Source organism: Poecilia reticulata, chromosome 8, assembly GCF_904066995.2.
Source record: "Poecilia reticulata chromosome 8, P_reticulata-male-v2, whole genome shotgun sequence".
Taxonomy (NCBI): Eukaryota; Metazoa; Chordata; class Actinopteri; order Cyprinodontiformes; family Poeciliidae; genus Poecilia; species Poecilia reticulata.
In genome coordinates this window covers 7,295,604-7,318,518 of record NC_088837.1, presented here as the reverse complement: position 1 = coordinate 7,318,518, position 22,915 = coordinate 7,295,604, and the positions used below count along the sequence as shown (strand labels likewise).

The 22,915-nt window shown below is 40.1% G+C and overlaps 3 protein-coding genes across 3 annotated transcripts; 1 reads left to right on the top strand and 2 right to left on the bottom strand.

The window, feature by feature from the left end:
- Positions 1–514: 514 nt before the first annotated feature.
- pdap1b (pdgfa associated protein 1b) lies at positions 515–4,483 on the bottom strand. Its single transcript, XM_008415579.3, has 6 exons — positions 4,328–4,483; positions 3,935–4,026; positions 3,078–3,182; positions 2,465–2,586; positions 2,045–2,196; positions 515–987 (listed from the first exon to the last, which is right to left on the bottom strand). The coding sequence occupies exons 1-6, from the start codon at positions 4,338–4,340 to the stop codon at positions 923–925; spliced, it is 549 nt and encodes a 182-aa protein (XP_008413801.1). The 5' UTR covers positions 4,341–4,483; the 3' UTR covers positions 515–922.
- A 376-nt stretch (positions 4,484–4,859) lies between these two features.
- On the top strand, positions 4,860–7,336 carry bud31 (BUD31 spliceosome associated protein). The gene is made up of 4 exons (XM_008415578.2): positions 4,860–5,057; positions 5,890–6,012; positions 6,603–6,769; positions 6,849–7,336. The coding sequence occupies exons 1-4, from the start codon at positions 4,964–4,966 to the stop codon at positions 6,897–6,899; spliced, it is 435 nt and encodes a 144-aa protein (XP_008413800.1). The 5' UTR covers positions 4,860–4,963; the 3' UTR covers positions 6,900–7,336.
- A 2,418-nt stretch (positions 7,337–9,754) lies between these two features.
- smcr8a (Smith-Magenis syndrome chromosome region, candidate 8a) lies at positions 9,755–20,544 on the bottom strand. The gene is made up of 3 exons (XM_008415577.3): positions 19,406–20,544; positions 15,335–17,101; positions 9,755–13,453 (listed from the first exon to the last, which is right to left on the bottom strand). Exons 1-3 carry the CDS (start codon positions 20,056–20,058, stop codon positions 12,991–12,993), a joined length of 2,883 nt encoding a protein of 960 aa, XP_008413799.1. The 5' UTR covers positions 20,059–20,544; the 3' UTR covers positions 9,755–12,990.
- Between the last annotated feature and the right edge of the window lie 2,371 nt (positions 20,545–22,915).

Here is a 22,915-nt window from a genome sequence, read left to right as displayed (position 1 = left end):
AGCCAGCACACAAATTTATGAAGGATATGTGCTAAACCTGTCGCATCGATAATCTTGCGCTACTTCTGAACCTGAGACGATGGTCTTTCTTGGGAGAATAAAAGCTGATTTTCATTCACCAGGATTTTTCAAAAATCTCTGAAACATCAATGGGAACATTTGAGTATATTTTAGGATAAAGTCATTACATTTGACCCCAAAATATTCCCAAAATGTTCCCATAGATAAGAAAAGTGACACTTTTATCAATCTAGTAGTTTTAAACTCAGCATATAGTTTTTTATGTGCAGTTTTTCGTAGATTATATCGTTCCAAAGTAAACGCTTACGATATTGACTCATCCTATTTTCCTATCAGGAGATGCGACACGGACTCTTGCCCCTCAGGCTGGGGAAGTCGGTTTTTAAACCAGATCAGGTCTGATTCCAGTCTGAATCTGGGAACAACACATAATACATCTGCAGGCTCACAACACAGTGTTCTCTCATAAACAAGCAAATCATGAACAGACACGTTTTTACTGGTTTCATATAATTCATCTTAAATTTGTTTTAATGAGTCAGTTATATACAATGTAAGATCAAAAAAAAGACATAGTGGCAAAGCTCACTTAGCAAAGTTGGAATTGTACAATGATAAGTATAGCGTGATTAACATTGAGGGGTTCATTCCAAGTGTACGTGAAGATCAGTGTATTCTCATTTGTAGCTTTTATCCCCAGGAGGGACTCCGAGCCGCTAACGCCACGCCAAATACACCCAGCCCCCTCTTCCCCCCCTCCACGACTCCTCAATCATTTTTCCAACTGTTCCGTAGTGACAGTGTCGTCAAATACTCTTCAATGATCTTCAGTTAAAAATAGTCAAATGTATATTGCGCCAGTCCATGAATGAGTGAAAAAGCCTCTGTTAAAGACTCGGCATCATTTCAGAGAGAGAGAGTTCACCCCTCTCGCTGCTGCCGCCGCCGCCACCGCTGCTTCTTTTGCTGTAGGAGAAAAGAGTAAAAGATAGATAATCAGATCTAGATGTTAGGACATGTACACAGTGGCGGCGTAGAAAACTGTAAGTGTGGCTCTTTTCAGATAGCCGGCTATCTTTTGGCTTCCAAACGACTTAATTTCTCATCTTCTGCTGCCTCATATTTTAGATTAAGTTGGCACATAGAAATATTTTAAACTATAACAAATCCCTTTGCATTCAGTTTATATGAATTTTATTTATTTGTTTTGTTATGAAAGCAAGCATTCTTATTTTTGTGTAAAAATGTAATAACATTTTTTTGTTTAACACAAAAACAAATGAACAGAACACTGCAAATAATTGTATAATCCCACATGCTTACACGTGATTGGCCAAAAGGCTGTAATGCTACCAATCAGAACAAAGCTCTGCCAAAAGGAGGGCAGAGCCACTGAGAGTGAGAGCTGAGCAGCCAAAGGAAAAGAAAGCGAGGAGCCGGTTCTTCGGATTCACTACAAATTATCGGTTCTTAGAGACAATTCTTTTTGAGATCTGGAGAAAACGTTGATAAGGTAACATGCTTGTCAGAAGTTTAGAGGCTAAAGTGTTGCATCCAAAGCTTCAACACAAGCAGGTGTGCCAAAAAAGTGCAATGGTAAAAATCCGTTCTGAAACAAATGTATCAATAGCAACTGTAATAAAATGGAGTCCACATCCTTTATTGGATCTTGGGAAAATATTCTTACCAGGGTTGCGCCTGTCAATCTGCCCCGATCTCCTAAATTTTGGATTATCGCGATTGGCCGATATTTACATGTGAAACCGATTTTATCTACCACTGTAAAGGTATGAAAATCAGCCACTCAGTCCCAGAGGTTTAGCTAATTTACTCATTGGACACCAAACAACTTTTCATTAACATTTTGTATCTGCACTACCTCATGTGCAGATAAAACAAGATGGTATTATTTCACAAGTATCGTTTAATGCTTTTCAGTAAAATTAAATTTAAACGGTGTTTTGTGACCTTACAATACCTGACTAAGTTATTCAAAAAAAAAAAATGTAAAAAATAGGTTTACCTTTTTTCTCCTCTTCTTTCTTTTTTGCTGCCTCCTCTCTTTGTTTCCTGATGATGGCGAGGCGGGCGAGGTCTGCTTTGGCCTGGTCCGTCTTCCCGGCCAGGTGCATCTTCATGTACCGCTCCTTCGCTTTCTGCTTCTCAATCTCTTCTCTGTTTATGAGAAAATCAAACACTCGATATTTATGAATGGGATTATATAACTTTAGCATTTGAATGTTTCTTTTTCGTGTAACTTCTTTTGCATTGAACAACACCAAATCACAAACTGCGGAAGGAGGATCATGCGGCATTTTTGTGGAGATACTTGTCAAAATATGCTAACAATGTGCCTCACCAAGTCCAGGACTGGAAATATGCCATTGTGGATGTTATGTAAAAATCTTTTTTGATCACAAGGAAAGAGCCAGAAATCACAAACCTCTCTCTCCTTGATAACTGCCGCGGTTCATCCAGTTCAATCTGTGTCACCTTCTTAGACTTCTGAGCCACTCTGTTGGGATTCTCGATTTCTATCAATCCCTCCACTCCAGCTCTCTTTCTCTACAACAATAAACAAATCGAGGGGAAAATGACAAGAATTAACTTAAAAGAATAGAATTAAGATGTAAATATTTGAAACAAAAGAATTAAGATCTTAAGAAAATTAAAATGATAAAATAGTCCTGAACTGAGGATTAAAGTGTCAGTCTGGTTGCATGACTTTACCTCAGTTCCTGGAATCTCTAATTTTTAGCCTCTCTTTGATATTCTAAAGACACTCACTCATTGGCTGCTAAGGCCTGTCGACACAAATGTAGAGGTTTATGTCGCCACCATATGGTAAAAAACACCATAAACATTTCACATGTAATTTTTTAAGTAAAGCCACTCTAAGGTGGTGCCTTGAGGAACTCCATAAGTTATATTTGGTCATGTGGTTTTATAAATGCCTTGAACCAAACCTGAATACTGCATACAGTATGATTAGGTGTGTGTTGAACTGTGTGTGGATATTTTAACAGAGCAATGGTGGAAGGGGGGCGATGTAATACCAGGGAATCGTCGTCGTCACTGTCCTCCGAGTCAGATCCCGGCAGTTTCTCTTCTGCTGTGTCTTTAGGAGATGCTCCTTCTTCCCCTTCCTCCTCTTGTTCATGCTGTGACATAAAAATAACATAAAGCAGAGGTAGGATACACTCATTAGCACGTTACAAAAAAAAACCAGGTTAAGAACACAAAGACTCCACTCAAAACACCCCACACTGGTGATCATGATCATACCAATAAAGTATTTTTTTAAGCAGTTATGTCACCCTCAGCTGTTTTTGCTGTTGATTATTTATTAGGGTAAAATAAATATCACTAATCAGTTTTTTCTATTGATGTTAGCAATAAAGATGTACATGTGAATATCCTTGTTTGAAATAATTACTAAATTAAACTTGCTTGACGCAACTAATTTACTTTACTTCAAGGGAGGGAAAATATTTTTACGCTGTGTAATTAGAAATACAGTGGTGCAGTTGGTAGAGCTGTTGCCTTGCAGGAAGAAGGTTCTGGGTTGGATTCCTGGCCCGGTCTTTCTGCATGTTCTCCCTGTGCATGCGTGGGTTTTCTCCGGTTACTCTGGTTTCCAGTCCAAAAATATGACTGTCATGTTAATTGGTCTCTCTAAATTGTCCCTAGGTGTGTGTGTGTGTGTGTGTGTGTGTGTGTGTGTGTGTGTGTGTGTGTGTAAATATGGTTGTTTGTCCTGTCTGTCTCTGGCGACCTGTACAGAGTGAACCCCGTCTGGAGATAGGCACCAGCAACCCTCCCGATCCCACTGAGGGACAAGGGTATAAGAAAATGGATGGATGGAGTTCACTGTATGAGCAAGTAATAATCTGGTGTACCCTCTTAAACCTACCTTTTTCCTCTCCTTTTCTGCTTTCATCTGAGCATCTATCTCCTCGGGGCTTGTGTACGTGCGCATGCGACCTTTGTGGCCACCTTTTTTGCCTGAAACAAAACGAAACATTACATCACTCGTCTCATACACAGCTGATTACATTGTATACATCTGAAGAACCGAACAGTGAACAGACGACTAATATAAGACAAAGATGACCTTAAAACATATTTTAATAGCTTTAATAGCTATGTCTCCATTTGAAGCTAAATTAAAATAACAGCTAAACGGGACACCGGTGGGTGTACTAAAACAGCGCGTCGCTGGTATCGTTTTCCCTTCTCGACGAGCACAAAAGGTGAACAAAAACAGGTTTTAAAACCAATGTAACATGAGTAGGCATGGTCTTACCTCCTTTTGGCATTTTGTAAAACTACGTCGTTGTTACAACTTATCTAAAAGGAAAATACTAACAAAAAACATAAATGTTAAGGCAACAGCATAAACTGACAGCTGGCTAAACTCTGAGGCGAAAAGCTGAAGCAACTCTTTGGGGCTGAACCATCTGCCTGACGGAAAATATTTTGTTCAAGAACTTTGTAAAGATCCAGAAGGCAATTTTTGTTGCTATAAAACAAACATAAAGGCGACACATAATTTTAATATAAATAAAACTAAATATTTTTTCTGTTTAAAAAGAAATATGATGACTTGTGTATTTTACTGTACGGCGATTTACAGGAGCGCCAAAGTGATGCAATAGGCCTTGGAAAAAAATCAAACCTTAAGTTTATGTTATTGTACAAAAGTACTCACAGACAAAACACAGGTTTAAATAAACTCTAAAATGTTATTGATAAAAGATTATATTAAAATTGGTAACCTCCAGCTACAGAGAAATATGTTATTTTTAACTTAGGGATGTCGTCATCAGTCGCCTAGATTACGTAAAAATTGCGCGCCTGACACGGGCTCGGCGTCGGATACTTGAAGATCGAAAACACCAGAAGGTTCTGTTTTGCTTTAGTTTTGTTCAAAACAGTCAAAATGCCGAAAGTAAAGAGGAGCAGAAAGCCACCTCCAGATGGATGGGAGCTCATCGAGCCCACTTTGGATGAGCTGGATCAGAAAATGAGAGAGGGTAGGTCCGTTTTCATACGGATGTTTAACGAACGAAATAGCAGGATAATAGGATACAGGAAGCCATTGAGATAAAGCGTAATGTAATTTCTTTATTTGAGTGTAATTTTTATGTTTCCTCCCACCCAATGCTTTGGTAGTGTGCCTTAGGTATTCAAATTAAGATAGTCTTGCAGTATATTTGGAAAGAACTTCCAACATGAGCTGCTAACGTTAAAGCTACCAGTCAGATCGGTCTCTAAAAATTGTCTACTCTCCTTTAGATGTACTTTGTCAACTATAGGACAACACTAGATAGTGTTTTTTTAAATTAAATACATTGTTATGTAATAAAGATAAAAATCTACCCTCCAAAATACTAGGTACATCACGTATGCCTCTAGTGACATCACATAAGGCACAACCAGACGACTAATAAGAATAAGAACAATCAGTTTCATTTAAAATGCCCTTAATATTTCCAATTGAAATTTCAAAAGGCACATTCACACGCCGAATTATCTATTTATTACCTATGTAGTACATCCATCTGTATTTTTTTTCTTTGTTCGTTTTTCCCAAAAGTAAAACACTGGGAAATGGTTTGTGAAGGGAACCAAGTCAAACAGGAGTGATAAGATTTTGTTTTCAAAGATCTAAAGAAATAATTTGAAGACATGTTGTTACAGCTTGGCTTAAAAAAAAAAATCCAGCATATTTTACCAAGCAGGTTCCAATATTTTCGCTTTTATTCCTCCATTATTTTTGCTGTACTTTTGGTTAATATACAGTATCTGAATAATGTATCCAAATATCTTTATACTAATTTTCTTCATCTGCTCTCTGTGTCCCAGCTGAAACAGACCCTCATGAGGGGAAGCGGAAGGTGGAGTCCCTCTGGCCGATCTTCAGGCTGCACCACCAGCGCAGTCGGTACATCTACGATCTCTTCTACAAAAGAAAAGCCATCAGCAGAGGTACGGAGATGCTTAACACCATGATCTCAGTGTTGTTTCTCTCTCTCCTTTTTTGACTGCTTTAGTGGTTTTAAGTGTGTCTGTAAACTTTAAAACTATAACTTCAAGTCAAGAGTTCCTGTGCAATTTATAAATACATTAAATGAATGTTTTCCAGGTCAGGTCAGTTTAGCCAGATGCTGTAATTTCCAGATGTGTTTTCCGTACTGTTACCTATTCGTTTTCCCATTGATCCATGCATGTGTCAGTTTCAATTATTCATCCATCCATTTGTGTTTATCCATCAATCTGTCTATTCACCCAACCTTTCATCTACCCACTTGCTATCCCTTGGATTACCCATCTAGTTTATCCATCCAGTGATCCATGCACAAATCTGCTTAGTCACAAATTTATTCATTCATATTTGAAGCCTGACTCTTTCAGGAATATGAAATTTTACATTTGTAATTTAGAACAGGTGCAGAAAGCGATAAAATGTCGACAAAAAGATGTGCAGGAGCCCTCTATAAGATAAATGTGTTGGTTTCTCTGCACACGAACCACAACGACTCAATTTTCAATTGTTTCAATTGTTTGTTTTGTGGCAGAGTTATACGACTACTGCATAAAGGAAGGCTACGCAGACAAGAACCTGATAGCCAAGTGGAAGAAGCAGGGCTACGAGAACTTGTGCTGCCTGCGCTGCATCCAAACCCGAGACACCAACTTTGGAACCAACTGCATCTGCAGAGTCCCCAAGAGCAAGCTGGAAGTCGTAAGTCTGACAAAGTCGTTTTTACTGTCTGCTGCCGAGATCGGTCCGGTCTGATGTTAAGATGGTCTGTGTTCTGCAGGGAAGGATCATTGAGTGCACTCACTGTGGATGCAGAGGATGCTCCGGCTGAGTGTGTTTGCCTCGAGGACTCCTCCGGTTTTCATAATACAAGCATGGAGAAATTATTATTATTTTTTTTTTATTATCATTATTATTTCATCTGCGTCAGAAACGCATATTACCTTCACCGTCAGCTGCCCTTACGTGGGATCAATGTTCTGTGTTTAAACGCAGTAAGGCGATGGGAGAACACGGAGACCGGGGGCCATTTTTTTCTTGTCAGTTTTTCCTGTTTGTGCTTTCTGTTATTGAAAGTTGTGGACCGTTTCTGAGTCAGACCTGTCATTCCAGACAGCCATGCTCGCTGTGAAGGTCGGTTCTAATGCGTTGGTTTTCATTTAAAGTAGATTGAAGTATGCTGGGGGGTTTTTTTTCTAGTTTTTGGATGAAAATCCTGATATCTTTCATTATTATAGTATGATTTTTAAATAAAACATTTCAGTCATTTCCTGTCGTTTTGTGCTTTTTGTTGGCATTTTATCACAATTACAAGTTCAGTATCACCTATTTTAGCTGTCATGCTGTTATTGAAGCATAGTAGAAGAATCAGAAGTGGGAAACATGGAGCATTTCAATAAGGCAGAATGTCAGTCTTCGTTAATTGAAACTGATCAGGTGTTTTAAATATATATTTTTTGCTGTTATTGCTGTAGTTTATTACGCCACAAGAACAACAAACAAGGGGCGTTCGGTCGGGTCTTCCTGCTTCCTTACTGAATATTTTGTGTAAAGACGTCAAAACCTTTAAAAAAAATTTTTTTTTTAACTTCGCTATATATATAGTAATTAGTTGATATAAATCAGAACTATTTGGGCTGAAGACCACCAGGTCATCTGTATACACAAGATGGTGTTACAGCTAAATAATTCATATGTTTATTAGCGTAAAACTGGAGTCAAAATGTCCCAATCGCGACGGATAAACATGGAACTATATATGTAGTTCTTCAGCTTAACAAGAGGAGGCAGCGTTTAGTTTAAAACATGGATGTCTGAACCTTTTCCAGCAGGGGGGCCACAACTGTGAAGTTCGTTAAAAAATAGGTGGGGGCCACAAATTTTTATCTCTTATGAAAAATGTAAAAAGATTTCTATTGCATAAACAAAACTAAATGCACAATATGTTAATGGATTGCACTAGCCTGATTTCTACATAAAAAAGCATTCGTAAATAATTTCAGATTTATTTTAGGCTACAAGATACGAGTCCCTCTTGTTTGGTTGTTTTTAAAAACGTTCTTATTTATCAGCTCAGTTTAATAAATGTTTAAATGTTTTTGAATTAAACTTAGTGGTGCAATCTGCTACCAAACTAAAGTGAAAATAAAAAATGTGGCCATTAAGAGATAAAGAGCTTCTGTTAAGTTTTCAATTTTAAGATTTTTGTTTGCTTTGGGTTTTTTTTTTTTTTGTTGCTTTTATCAGTAAAACTTTCACTTTGTTTTCATCTCACCATCAACAGTCTGGTGAAATAAATCTATGCTATTGACTCTGAAATGTTTTCTGCCATATGAAGTATTGACCTGGTGCAACTAAATGCAAATAAAGATAAAACATTTCAGGTTTTGTTTGCTAAAAACCATTGAAAACCAAATATTTTCTTTCCTCTTCACAGTTGTGCACTAATGTGTGTTGATCCATCTCAGTGATGTCACCGGCTACATCAGGGCCGGGAGATAAGCTCATATATTTATTATTAATGGGCTGCCAGTACCACACTACATGACCCATAATTCACCACAACAGCTATTTACAGTGTAACTGTGGGTTTGTGGGCAGGGGCATGTCTAGATTTTTTTTTTCCTGATTAGAACAATCTGTGAAATTTTGTACAAAATTTCAAGCATTCAAATTCTGTTGTCACTGTTTGTTATTTTAGTATTTTACCAGGGAAAAAACATTTGTATTTGAGGAAAAAGTGGGGAAAGTTGGATCTAAATCATTGCATGTGATTGTTAATGCTTGAATGATTTAAACCATGTGTCAAACTTGAGGCTCGAGGGCCAAAACAAGCACGTCATAGCTAAAAGGGACATAAAAGTGACTTCTGTTCATCATGTGGTGGTGACATTTAGTTCAAAATGGCTTCCAAACACAGTCTGACTACATGATCAATATAAAACCTGAAGGGAAGTTGAGATGAAGCGCATCAACTCCTTCTCTCAGCATCCCCGATCGATTAAAATCCAAACGAGCATCTCCTCCTTTTCGTCGCTCACAAATCAGAGTGGAAGATTCGGTTTTTAGCCATTAACTGCTGAGGCAAACTGTAGTTTACATCTCAAGCTGTGCACCGAGTCGCCCACACGCCTCCTTAGCGCAGCATCGCGCTGTGAGGACGGATCATATTGTTGCAGACTTGTTTTCACATCAAAACACCTTCACATCCTCTGCTCCCGCAGGGCAATTAGAAGTGTTTCGCAGATGATGAGCATTTATTATTCATGGCACCTCAGATGCTTGCACATCCGTCATCGCTGAGGAGAAAGTCACGCAGACACACACAGACGAGGCTGTTCGTTTTACTGGAGGGGAAGTTTCATCTGAACACACACGTTTGCTGTGTGTTCAGCAAACGTGAAAGTCTTTGTGGGGACTTTCCATTGACTTCCATTCATTTCTACAGCCTAAACCTTATCCTTATCCTTATCCTAATCCTAACCCAAACTCAATTCACACCTTAGTCCTAAATCTAACCCCTGACCCAAAAACAGCGTTTCCCCTTGTGGGGACCAGGCTTCGGTTCGGTTCTCACAAGGAGCAGCAGGTCCCCACAAGGTATTACAAACAAATGCACACATACACCCCCGAGCAGCAGCAGGCAAAACAAAAAGAAGCAAAAACAAACACAAAGGCAAACAGGAGGACATTCACATCGTGCTTTATTCAAATTCAAATTCCTCGCAGGGCCGAACCTGCAGTTTGATGAGATACAAAAAGCAGACATGATACGGCAACGTAAGGACACAGCGGCATGGCTTCTCAGATTACATTCAGGGTGGGTTTTTTTTGTTCTTTGTAGTTTTTTTTATTTTTTTTGCATGACTAGGACAAAAACCCAATAAATCAGGTGCATCTCTTCATCACATGCTGCACCAATATCCACTTAAGTAGTAGTTCAAAGCCCTGCTTGTAGTGACCTTTAAACTCTGACCATGCAGTCATGTAGTTACCATCCCACAGAATCACAGACGGCACAAAACGCAAAGATAAGCCACTTTTAAAAGCTAAATCCTAAACTGGGAGTGTTTATCCTGCAGTGGGCCACCAGCAGGCGCACTAATTAATTGGCCAGAGAATCGACTGCTATGTCCCTGCAGGGCTCAGTGATCAGCAGATTAAACACACTAAAATAATAATATTAAAACCTCGCCTCAAGTTTAATTAAAAAAATCCAGAAATGATTAGCATTATGGAAACAACATGACTCAATAAATTAGAATGTCCTTGAAAAGTGTAACTTATAACATTCAAGAAGATGGTAAAATGGAGCAAAAATATTCAAATTTCAACCCCCCCCCCCTTCTCTTCATTTTGATGATTGTGGTTTGTAGCTGATAATTCAAAAATATATTTCAGATATAGCATAAAATATATTTTATTGCAGAAATGTCACATTGTGACCTTCTAAATGTTGACCTGATAGTCACTGAAGATGCGTCACAGAAGCCTATAATAACCATGAACATTAATGGAAAGTTGAGTGGAAGGAAAAACTGACTAAAAAAAAAAATGTGCAGAAGCAACAGGGGAAAAAGCTTATGTGGAAAAACATCTGCTGCCGATGTCATGGCCCAAGTCCAAAGTGAAAGCAGCCGGCTCAAAGATGCATTAATTCACGCAAAAGGAGCTCCATCTAAATTAGTGCATTTAAAAAGGACATATTTTTAAGTAGGCTGAGCATTTGTATATGTACATACAACATAACTATATTTTTGTTTGTCTTATGTGACATTTAAAATTTTGAGAGAAGTTGCATTTGGGGGGGAGGGGTTAAAAGCCATAATCATAAAAATTAACAGCCATAAACACCTAAGAAAAATTACTGTGTTACATTTTTAATAAAATTAGTGACTGGTTGATTTTCTCATTTATTAAGATCCACCAATATGAATTTAATCAGGATAAAACTGGGTTACTTCTTCATTTTCTGACAGATTTCAAATCAAATAACCTGCAGTACATATTTCCCCCTTTTGAATGTGTTTTAGTTCTCAGACAAAAGAAATGCAAAAAAAAACAAAACATCATTGCCGATTTCAAGGAAAACCAAAAATCGGTATTAGCCTGTAAAAGTCTGATTGGTGCATCTGTAGTTAATAAAGTTGAGCAGGTGTCCTGCATTAAACTTCTGTTGGCACAAGAAATAAAAGTTTATTGTTAAGAGCATTAAAAGAGTAACTGCTTTCAGTAAACCGTATTGTAACAAAACTGAAATATTATCAACACAGTGATCACTCTGACACAAGACTGTCTCATGCTGACAACACGTCACTCTCACACAACTTTAAGACAACAGTGAAATTCAATACATTTAGGTTAAATAGCTTTAAAATTCTCCTGTTTAATAGTCAAGAAAATGCTCTCCAGCAGCTGGTCCCAACTATTTGATCGGTAACGTTTCTCCTGACCGACGGGATTCGGTTCTCCACCACCTCGGACATCGTAGCCCTGAAATTAAAAGCTTAAATTTACGTAGGAACGGTCGTACAACGCGTAGCCATTTGTAACAAACTGGACACTTGTCCATTTCTGAAGGAATGTGGGCTGTAAAAAAAACAACAACAAAAAAAAAACATGTTGGCGAGCATAGAATAAGGGACAGATGGACGGTCCCAAAGAGAGGGGCTAGTTTCTAAAACCAGCTGCACGCGTTTCACGAACAGCGTCTGTTCTTGGCCAACAGAAAATGTCGGCATACGAGGCGCTGCGGTGCTGAAAAACATGTTTACATGTAGTGCGCAGGGTATAAAAGCTGTCAACACATATGCGGCGCCGTTTGTGAAGTTACACAGTAAAAAATGAACAGCATTTTTTTCCTTTTATTTAGCTTGTCACAAGTAAAACATTGGGTGCTCATTTTTCAAAGTCCTATTTGCACCATGTTGGAGACAAACTAAACATTTAACTTTCAAATTAAATATCTAGTTAGCAAGCTAGCAAATATTTAGCTTGCTAAATATCTAAATATTAAACTTTAAAATTAAATATCTAGTTGGCAAGCTAGCCATATAGCAAATATTTAGCTTGCCATCTAAATATTTAACTTTCAGATTAACTATTTAGTAAGCCAGCAATATAGCAAATATTTAGCTGCCTAAATAACTAAATATTTAACTTTGCTAGATATTTAGTTTGGAAAATAAATATTTTACTTGAAAATTAAATGTTTAGTTTGGAAAATAAATATTTTTGTTTTAATCTAAATATTTAGCTTAATAGCTTATTACTTAATTTGGCACTAAATATTTAGTTGGCTAAATAAATATTTAATTTTGAGCTAGATATTTAATTTTCAAACCAAGTACTTAGCTTCTCAGCTAAATATTAAACTTGAAAGCTAAATATTTAGTTTGCGACTAGTTTGTGAATTACATATTTAGTTTCAAACTGACATTTATAAATGTAGGAATAACATGGTGAAAATATTGACTTTGAAAAAGGAACACGCACATTTAAAAAAAATCTACGACAGGCTAAATAAGCCAAATTATTGCTGTTAATATTTTCCCTATATGTAACTTTGCAAAGGGTGCTCCGTAAAGCCATAGGCAGTCGAACCAGACGCTACAGTTCTTTGCCGGTTTTGCTTTTGCTTCAACATGTATTCGTAGGCCAGTGTTCATCTGCTCCGATATGGAAGTGTCGAGAAGAGTCGGCAGAGACATTCGGCTCAGGTTTCTCTGCCACCAGAGGAAGGTGTGAGATCACAGAGATGCACAGTGAGGCAGACGGAGATTAAAATGGAGAAAAACAAATCAGTGCAGAGATTTTGTTCTTATGTAGATCACTCCTGGTCCGAATGGCCCCAAAGTATCAGCGGTGACTTCCGCTGAGAGGTGTTGGAAAGGATTCCAGCTCCGCCCCTTCCCCTTGCGGAATCAGATCTTATATAAAACGCTGGTGACGTAGTTAAAACTAAAACACGGTACGGCTGCGCAGCCGTCGCTGTTAGCGGGCTGCAGGTACCGCTGAGCGATGAGCCGGCTGAGGTAGAGCAGGATCTGGCCGTCCTCCTCGTCCAGCCCCAGCTGCTCCTGCAGGAAGCCCCGCCGCCGGGCCTCCACCGCCTCGGGCCCCTCTGTGGGGCTGACCGGCAGGTGGAGGTGGTGCGTGAAGGTGAGCAGGAACGCCCTGGCCGCCAGGCGGCAGAGCGCGCTCTGCAGGTGGAGGAAGTAGGTGGAGCCGCGGCGGATGTAGGTGCGGTGGTCGGCCATGTTGGCGAGGAGCTGGCCGCGGTACTGAGGGCAGCGCAGAGTCTTCATGTCGGCGTCCAGGATGGAGATGTAGCGGCTGTAGCGGGACAGGGAGTAGAGGGCGCTGGAGCCAGCGGGAGAAGCAACCCTGAGGGAGGAGACGACGATTACATCTACAATTTAACCCTGCAATTAAACATCATGGGAGTAAAAGTCATCAAGTTAGAGCTGATGGTGATTTTTGTTCTCCAGGGTCGAACGAACGGATCGGTCCTCCAGCAAGATGCTCTTAGACCACACCCGTTTTTCTAACCTCGACAAAGTTCCTGGCATAATTCATTAATCTCATTTGCGGAATTGGCAACATTAACATCATTGCTCAACAGAAAAAAGTAAAAACTTTGAATCAAACTACTAAAGCCTAAAATTTCATGACATTCATGCCCAGCACTGGTGCAAAAAGTAGGAATACGCAATATGTGACGCATAAGGAGTCAAGGTTCTGTTTGCAGAAAGAGTAGAAAAGAAACGTTCATGGACAGATGTGCGTGAAAAGCCGCAGGGCTGTCAGAGTGAGTCACCGAGGGCTGAGTCAGAGCAGATGAGTAAGTGTGGCGTGAGGGGTGATTGAAGCGAGATGATGATGTCATCGGCTTCAGATTTAACACTTGCAGAAACGCCGCAAAGCCCTCAAAAATTCAAGGTTTCTTCCAGGTAAGTCGTGACTGATTTGGTTTCATGTTCTGCAGCAAATGTTGCCATAAAAGATTTCATCGCCAATGAATATTTTCACGGTTTCTCACATATTTCCGCGGACCTCAGTGCATTCGAATGGATTTGCATGTGATAAATTTAGACAAGTTGAGCTTCTTAGCCAAATCTTTGCAAGACAAGTCGAGCTCAAATTCACAATTGAATTTTGGCTGGATTTTGACTAGGCCATTGCAACACTTGAATCTGCTTTTTTATACAATTTGAGTGGCAGAATTGCAGATCTGGCAATTGCACTAGAAGGTGAACACCTTCCTCGGCCTCTGATAGGTTTGTTTTTTTCCTCCTCTTCATCCCTGCTGGAGAATTCGATTCCCAGCAGCATGACGCTGTCCTTATGATATTAGTGCATTGTGCATGTGTTTGCCAAACTTTCCCACAAACAGCATTAGCTTCTTGGCAGAGGCCCCTTTGAAAACCAACAGACCATGCTGCAAAATATGTAAACAAACTTTAGAATTTGTTCTAAAAGTTTGAACAAATCATTTGCCTTTACTTCACTTTTATTTATCATTCATTAATTATTATATTTGTTAGCATAATGCTGTCGCATACCTTCTGATTTTAGTTGGTCAAGAGTTGTCAGGGGTTTTTGGTAGCAGTGACCTCCACAGCAGGGATCTGTTTCACGGTTGCTATGCTAGCGCAAGGAGCTGAGCAGCTGGATAAATCTGACTGGCAACCAATCAGAAAGATGAGCAAACATCATTTTAAGTTATTTAAACTTGGTTTTTTTGTTAATGATTGAAAAACAGATTCGATTTTTATGATTTAAAAAAATGGATGAAATGTATTTGATTTTTTTTTTTTCTAATTTTCCCTGCAGCTTTTTGAGGCCTCTCCAGCGCCCCCTGGTGGAATCCACTTTGAAAAACATTGTCATAGTGGAAATGGTGTTTAAAGTGAAGTGCAGTAGTTTTTCCACCACAAGTAGCGTTTTGAACGAAGGTGTTTTCTTCCACATGTTTGCTGTGTCCCCTTCTTGGTTTGTTGGGGAAAACTGAAAACAGCATTTCTTCAGTAAGGAATTTATTCTTGCCACTCTTCCATAACAAGATTAAAAAACCCCAGGGGTCGGATTTTAACTATAGATTGGTTGACTTTGTTGTATGCAAATAAAACGACGTTTCAATCTGAAAAGTGACAAAATGTGTAAAAGTTCCTTGTTTGTAAACATTTTACAAAGCACTGTACATCTTAAATACTAAAAATCAGTAAAAAGGGTTAAAATGTAATTTGATTTTGAAGCAATTCTTACCTTTGCAGCCCAATAAGTTTCCACCTGTGAAGGTCGACGAGGGTGAAGGGACAGGACAGCCAGGGTTGGACCCTCTCTCCACTCTTGCCAGGGTTGGGTACGAAAAGCGCCAGAGCAGACACGAGGCGGCGGACTCTCCCCTCGTCCGCCCCGAGCACCACCAGCGTCCTGCCACTCAGCAGACACCACAGGGCTTGCACTGCAAAGGAGTACTGGCGCACGAACCTCAAAGCGCCTTGCCCGGCTTTTTTCCTCTGACGGAGGGTCACCGACCCCCCGTATCCGAGCGGCGAGGCGGCCCGGTCGGAGCCCGTGGAAGCACTCATGGTACATTCCAACCCGTCCTCCATGGAGCTACGAGAAACTGCGTCTCCAAAGACGCCCACGGGAAGCTCCAGCCCAGGTGGTGGACTTTCTGAGCATGGGGAACCCACTGTGTACTCATCCTGGATGGGGTGAAGGGCGTGGGGCTCCTGGTTGACCACCAGAACCTTAGAGGGGTTGAGGGTAGAGTTTGGACTCAGGCAAGGCACAGCGTCAGGGTCAGCTGCCTCATAGAGGAAACCCTCTTGGGCCATACAGCAAGCTGTATCCATGGGAACCAGCAGCTCCGAGTGCATTCCCACCTCACACCCGCCATCCTTTCTGGCCTCCAGTTCGGACACGACTTCCAGCAAAGACACGGGGGTCTGGTCTTGTCCGGTATCACAGTCATCCTCCCCAGCAGTGGTCTCCATGTCCTCGCTACTGCTTTCCCTTTCTGGGTAGGTGTTTTGGTCGGGTTCTGGTGTCAAGTCAGAGTCCGGATCAGGACCTTCTGTATTTATACTCGCAAGACTCTCTTGCTTCTCAGTTTGATCTGTTCCACTTTTATCGCTGCTGAAGCTTTCTTTGGTCCCTTCTGAGCTCTCCTGTGTCTCCAAGGTCTGGTCTGAGGGAGAGGAGTCCAGATGGCTTCCCAGAAGTCCAAGCTCCTGAGTAGTGGCGGCTTTACAAGCCAGGCCTAGCGGACCTTGAGATTTTAATCCATTAAGCTCAAGAGCCTCTGACCCCAGGACGATATGAGGTGGATTCAAGTGCATGTAGTTGTCTATGGCATGATTCACAGCGCAGAATGGTCTCAGTGTCTCGGCTTCATCCTCAACGTCATCAGTGAGATCTGCCTCAAACAGGAAGTTGACAATTTTTTGATTCCTGCGCAGTGACTTGTCCAGGCGGCGAGTGTAGAGGTAACACAGGTCGCCGCGGAAACTCCTCTCAGTCTCTTTCAGAAGCTCCACGGTGGCCTCGTAGAAATTCTCCTCACACAGTTCTTGCAAGGTCTTCAGGCGTTTGTCAAAACACTTTGCAGACTTGGCTTTGATCAGCTGTGGCGTGTATGACGGCCTGCGTTTAATACCCTCATCATCGTCTTCATCCACCTCTTCTTCCCCTCTGTTTTCATCGGATTGAATCTCGTCGCCTTCTCCTTTGGGAACCCTTTGGCTGTAACCGAGGGGATTTGCCAGCTTGGCGTATTTGTCCAACAGCTCCTCGCACTCTCTCAAGCACTCTGTCATGCACTTCTGGCACGAGACGGCGTGCGGATCCCGCCGTGGTCGCCGATGGTAGGCACTGATCTGCTTCAGAAGGTCTCTGTGCTCATAAATGCTCTTCTCCACGTTGGCCAGCTCATTGGCCTTTTCTACAGCATGGGCAGAGTAAACACACTGAGGCCCCGCCTCTCTCTGCAGGCCCTCCTCCCGCTGCAGCACCGAGTGGGTGTACCTGAGCAGAACAAAACAGATGCAGTGATAGGCATGGAACGGCACGGTCCTAAAAATACCAGTGGTAGTCTGCTGACTGATTGTTGGTTATACCGGAAAAACGTATTCTCAACCTTGAGTAAGTTGGTTATACCTTTCGACATAATATCTTACCCTACAAACTAACAATCGGGCAAATACTACCAGTCAGATACTTGGCTTCACATTGGAGACATACTTTGGTGTATGCAGGAAGGCTTGGTCATCTCAGTGCAAGAACGGTGCCAAGCTCCTGTGACTACAAGCCCAAATCATCACCCTGCTATCCCCGTGTTTGACATTGATTATTTATTCGTTTATAAATTAGTAGTTTATGTTTCTATAAAGGTTTACAGGTATGCAAGGTTGTGTGTGTATATCTGTGTGAGTGTGTTAGGATGCATCTGTATCTATTGTGTGTACTGTTCCTCTCTGTGCACTGTGAGCTTCTGTAAGCAAGGACAGATTCTTTGGATGTGTGAAAATACTTGGCAAATAAAGCTCGATTCTGACAGTTGGTATGAGTTTGGGTTTTCGCCATTTAACACGGGTCATTGTGATCCAACTGGTCTGCTTTGGTTGCGTTTGTTCAGCAGACATTGGTCAGGACGTCTTGTGGTTTGTTTAAAAATGAAACTTTGGACATCTAAGCAGTGCTGCTGTTAATTTTTTTTACAAGCTATACTAACTCATACGCATCATTCTGAAATGAACTCTAATAGTTCATAACTGAGTGGTTTTCAGTTAAGTACTTATCTACAGGCTTAGAGAGTTATCTTGGATAGGACAAGATTTGATTATCTCATTTACAGATTTTTTTTTTTTTACAGCTTCTTTAATTACCTAACCTCAACCTCTGACCCTGGGAGCTGATAGGTGGCATTCTGGAATGTTTTCCACATGGGAATAATCTTTCAGGGATCAATGATGATGGACTCCATTGTTTGGAAATAACCTAATAGCCTTTTGCAGTTTAATGCTTTGCCAAGTAACTCCATCGACCTTTCCTTTTCTACATTGTGTTGATGCATCTTCTAACAATTGAAAACTATTAGGCTGACACTGAAAAGCAGCTGAAACCTGTGATCATCATGGAGAGACTCGTGAATATTCAGCTAAGTTAATGCATTTGCTTTACAGCTTCTGGATTTTTGCCTGTTTTTTTATTTGAACGAAGACAACGGAACGTGTTTTTGTTCATCCAAGCAGGTATTCGCTTCATCTTAAAACCTTGTAGAAAGCACATCATTACTGTTATTTCCTCACAGAAAACCTTAGGAGAAAGATTACTAAAGTTAGTGTAAATAAAAAATAGACCGCCTAACGGCAGCAATTCTCAAAATCCAGGCTCATAAGCAGACAAAACAGCGAGTCAATCCTGAAACCGCTGATGCCCGTTATCAACACGATGTGAACGACATTGAAGCTTGCACATAAAAAACTGGGAAATGCTCAAGAATTTGGCGAGTTTTGTGATTTTATTCTTGGCCAACCAACAAAATTTTCTATTTCCAGCAAGAAAAATGAAAATTCACAACAGAACTAGAATCAGCCTAGTTAACCTTAACTTGTGCAAATCTCCATGGCTAAATAAGATGGGAGTTTTCGTAAATGTTTTGTAGCCGAAGACCAAAGGAAGTGTAGAGGGATATTGAAACTTAGCGGACAAGTAGATAATCTAATTTATTTTATTAATTGTGTCAACTTTAGTTGGCCATAACTTCAATTTATACCAACATTATGGTGTTGGGAACTGGTGATGTTTCCATAATATTCTCACAATAACGATGAGCTAAGAAACAGTTCATTACATATGTGTTTCCTAATTTCTTTCAAATAAATTTGCAAGTCTTAGACAAATCCTGAATTTGAGGCATTACACAAAAAAACTACAACTTTTTCATCTGTGTTTACTGCATTCAGAAAGTACATTTAAACATCTCCTGAAAACTGAAGACTCAAGAGATGGATTTATGACATAAGATGTGTCAGCAAAGTGGAATAGTTTCTCTTTCCACACTGTGTGATTTATTCTAAAAAATTGACATGGTGATAAATGGTGAAAATGTTAGAATTTCAGGTAAGATGGTTTTAGCTTGCAGAGGTCACTGCTACAAAGTTTCAGGAGAATCTGAGGTGGCCGAGCAGCGGATTACCCCTAATCTCACTGAGATGACACAAAGTGACCCTCATCACTGGTTGTTCTGAACCTTTGACCTCATCTAAAAATCTAATTTAGACCTCTGAACAAGACGTTTACACCTAAAATTTGAAATAAAGCTCTTACTCCAGGTCCTGGAGCTTCCTCTGGAGTTCCTTGGCGAATGCTCTTCTGTTCCCGGCCTTCAGACACTCCGAGGCCTGCGAGAAGCGGAGGGACAGCTCCTGAAACTGGAGCATGATTTTCTTCTCGTCTGCTGCTACGTACGCCATGCAGAACGGCCGCACGAAGCCCCGCGCCTCCAGGTCGTACAGGGTGAAGTGATGGACGTATGCGAACGCTCCCTCCTTCGAGTCTCCCAGGACAACCCTGGAGTCCTCCACAAAGCTGAGCCTCGGGTAGCCGGTGCCAGGCGGATGCCCCACGAAGGAGGCCTGGTAGTCCACGGACATGATCCGCAGGGAGAAGTAGTTGAGATCGAAGGTGCCACAGACTTTGGGATCACCTGGGATGGTGAGGAGAGGCTGGGGGCCCACCTGCTCTGAGAACTCCGAGATGAGGATGAAGTCTTTGGTGAACTTGGCGTAGGAGGTCTTGGCCCAGGGATTGGAGTCGGCCAGAGGGTAGAGGGGTATGGAGAACTCCTCCGGGAGATCCAGAGGGTCTTGACTTGCCTGCCCATATTCATCCTCTTTAGTGAAAGCTACCACATCTGGGGAGCCTATCATAGTGTTATTACTGAGGGAGGCATGAGAAGCAGCAGAAGCACAAACAGTCATAGAAAAGCCGTGTGTGGACAGCAGAGAGAGAGTCCATTCAGACTGGCCATCATCACACTGTAGTAAAACCTTCAATAAGGTGAAGCTGCTCCAAAGAACCTATTCTGATCGCCAAATTAACTCAACATCTGCGAGAAGAACTCCGCCAATTAAAAATACAAATGATCAACTCGACAAAAAATAAATAAAATGCCATCCAGCGCCTTGGCAGACAAAAGCCCTCCTCAGGAATCACAGTGTCCGGGGAGCCTGCAGAGCCTTCATGCTACAGCCGCCTCGCAGAGGAGCGTCCGTCCGTCCTCCTCTTCTTCATGTCCCCGTGTGGGGCTGCCGTCCCTCCGCTCTCTGGCGTCCGGATCACAGTCCGGCGCGTGGATCAAACGACATTGTTTGCGGAGAAAAACGCTACATCTGCCGTTCACGTCCAGAGACAGCCGCCATGATTGCCCAGCTGGATGCTGCCTGGTCATGTGACCAAAACTCCGCCCATCGGGGGGGGGGGACTAACTCCGCCTGAAACGAAAATGTTGATTTATTTATTTATTTATTTATTTTTAATTCAACAAATTCAGAAATATTAACTTCTAGTGTAATTACTTATAATAATATATTAAAAAAAATTTTTTGTTGAAAACTTTTTTTTTTTCGTTTTAATTGCATTTTATTAGCTAAAAAGAATGTGGTAAATAATTTACACCCATCTTAATCATTAATATAAATATATTTGTTAGTTTTAAAGCAATCAAATTCCTCTTGTATTTTATGACCAACTTTTGTTTGCATGTTTTCAATGGGGTTTTTTTTTTGTTGTTGTTGTTTGTTTTGCAAATAATCTTTGGGTGAGCTAAAAAAGTCTTTGAGACTGGAGGCAAATTCAAGCAAGACCTCTGGCTGGACTTCAACAAAGACGTTTACTTCCAGTTTAAAGAAGCATGTTGATAAAATTAAAAGATTACTTTAAACTTAAATCTGTCAGACGTGTTATTATTCTGGACTTCAAACTGAGGAAAGCGTGCAAGTGTAAATAAGGAGAAAGGTTAACCTATTTACTAATAGGAACTAAGACAAGAAAAAAATCAAGCCAAGATATTCAGCAGGACCTGATGAAGAAATCACAACACAGTTAATTTACCACATCAGTCTTCCAGCTAATATTTTCTAAGGAGTTTTTAGGGAGCTTTAAAACTGTGGCAAACAATGAGTTTGTTAATAAACTCAGGAAATTCTATGAACTCTCTTTGCTCCCGTAATTTTTTATTTCAAAGTGACTTGTTTTTTTTTTTATTGTTGGCTTGCAGAAAAATATCCTCCATAGGTCAACAGTAAGTGGCTCAACAGAGTGAGATTGAACGATCAAATCATAACAGGTTAAAAATAAATCAGGTTTTGATTACTTTCTCCCTTTTCTGTGCAGGATTACACAGAAAATGAGAAGTGAAAGAGACAAGCAGGACAGCATGTGATCTGGGAGAAATGAAGCGTGTTAGCTTGTGAAAACATGGAGTGAGCACAGGTTGTCACACTGATGAAGGTTATTTGAGAATAACCTTTATCAAATATCAAGGAGCAGAAACTCACACACAGAGAGCACCCAATTTAGAAAATGACTTTGGGACCAGTCTGGAGGTTCCTGTACTTCACAATATATACTTCAGTCGCTTAATATTAACAGAAATCATCTTTAAAATGGATAAACAAATCTATTTCCACTTTGCTTTCCACTAAAGGAAAAATCAACTAAGAGCTAAGAGACCCGTACTGTAAGCGATACCGCTGCATGAAAATGAAAATAAATGTGTTTGAGCTAACCGTCAAACACACACCATCATTTTTTTTTTAAATGAAAGGAACTTACTTGACATTTCCTCTTGACAGGCAGAAGTTATAAAGTGATGATGTTTGAGCATTTTAGAGGTTAGAAGTGGCAAAACCAGAACTTCTCCTATAAAAATAACACAACACACAGCTTCGAATATGCACTGCAAATGTGCTCATTTGTCATGATACTCTGTTCCTAAAAGTGTGCAACGAATGCAGCATTGAAATCTTGAGCATACTATTATGAAAAAATGTATATAAAAATAATTCTAAAAAATTCAAAAACTACACCTGCATACAAAAGAAGTCTGATAATATGACAAACCACAGCTAAACACCCTCTGTGTGCTATGTGTTCTATCAAAGGTTAAATATGTTTTATTGCAATGCACTACGGATTTTAATACATTGCTTTCCATGAAAAACAATAATAACCCAATATGCAGTGAAGGAGTACAGTAGCAGAAAATTAAAATGCAAGTTTTGTTTGGTTATTCCGTTTCATACATGGTGGCCGTTGCATAAGTCATCAACCAACCTGCTTAGTCCTTGTGTGAAAGTGTTGATGTTTTACTTACAAATCAAATTTCACTTCAATGTGTCACACCACTCACTGCCACCTACTGGCCAAACATTGTAAGTGCGCAACGTGTAGAGATTTTAGTGTTAATGACAAAACGTTTTAGTTTAGTTTTGGTCATTATCGTTTGACTAAAACGCAATTTTATTTTTCTAATATTTTTGCTACATGTAGTTAATGTATTTTTTACACTTCACTTAAATTTATTGCAAATTTTTGTTATGAAAATTTAACGTTATAGAGTTAGCTTAATGCCTTTTTCAGACTCTTTAAGAAAAACGTCTTAATCCCAGGACTGAATGGCGTTAAAATTAAAATGTAGGAAAGAAGGGGACAATATTTACTTTAATTTAAAACAACTTTAGACTGGGTCTTGTCTAATAATAATAATAATAATAATAATAATAATAATAATAATAATAATAATAATAATATTATTATTATTATTATTATTATTAT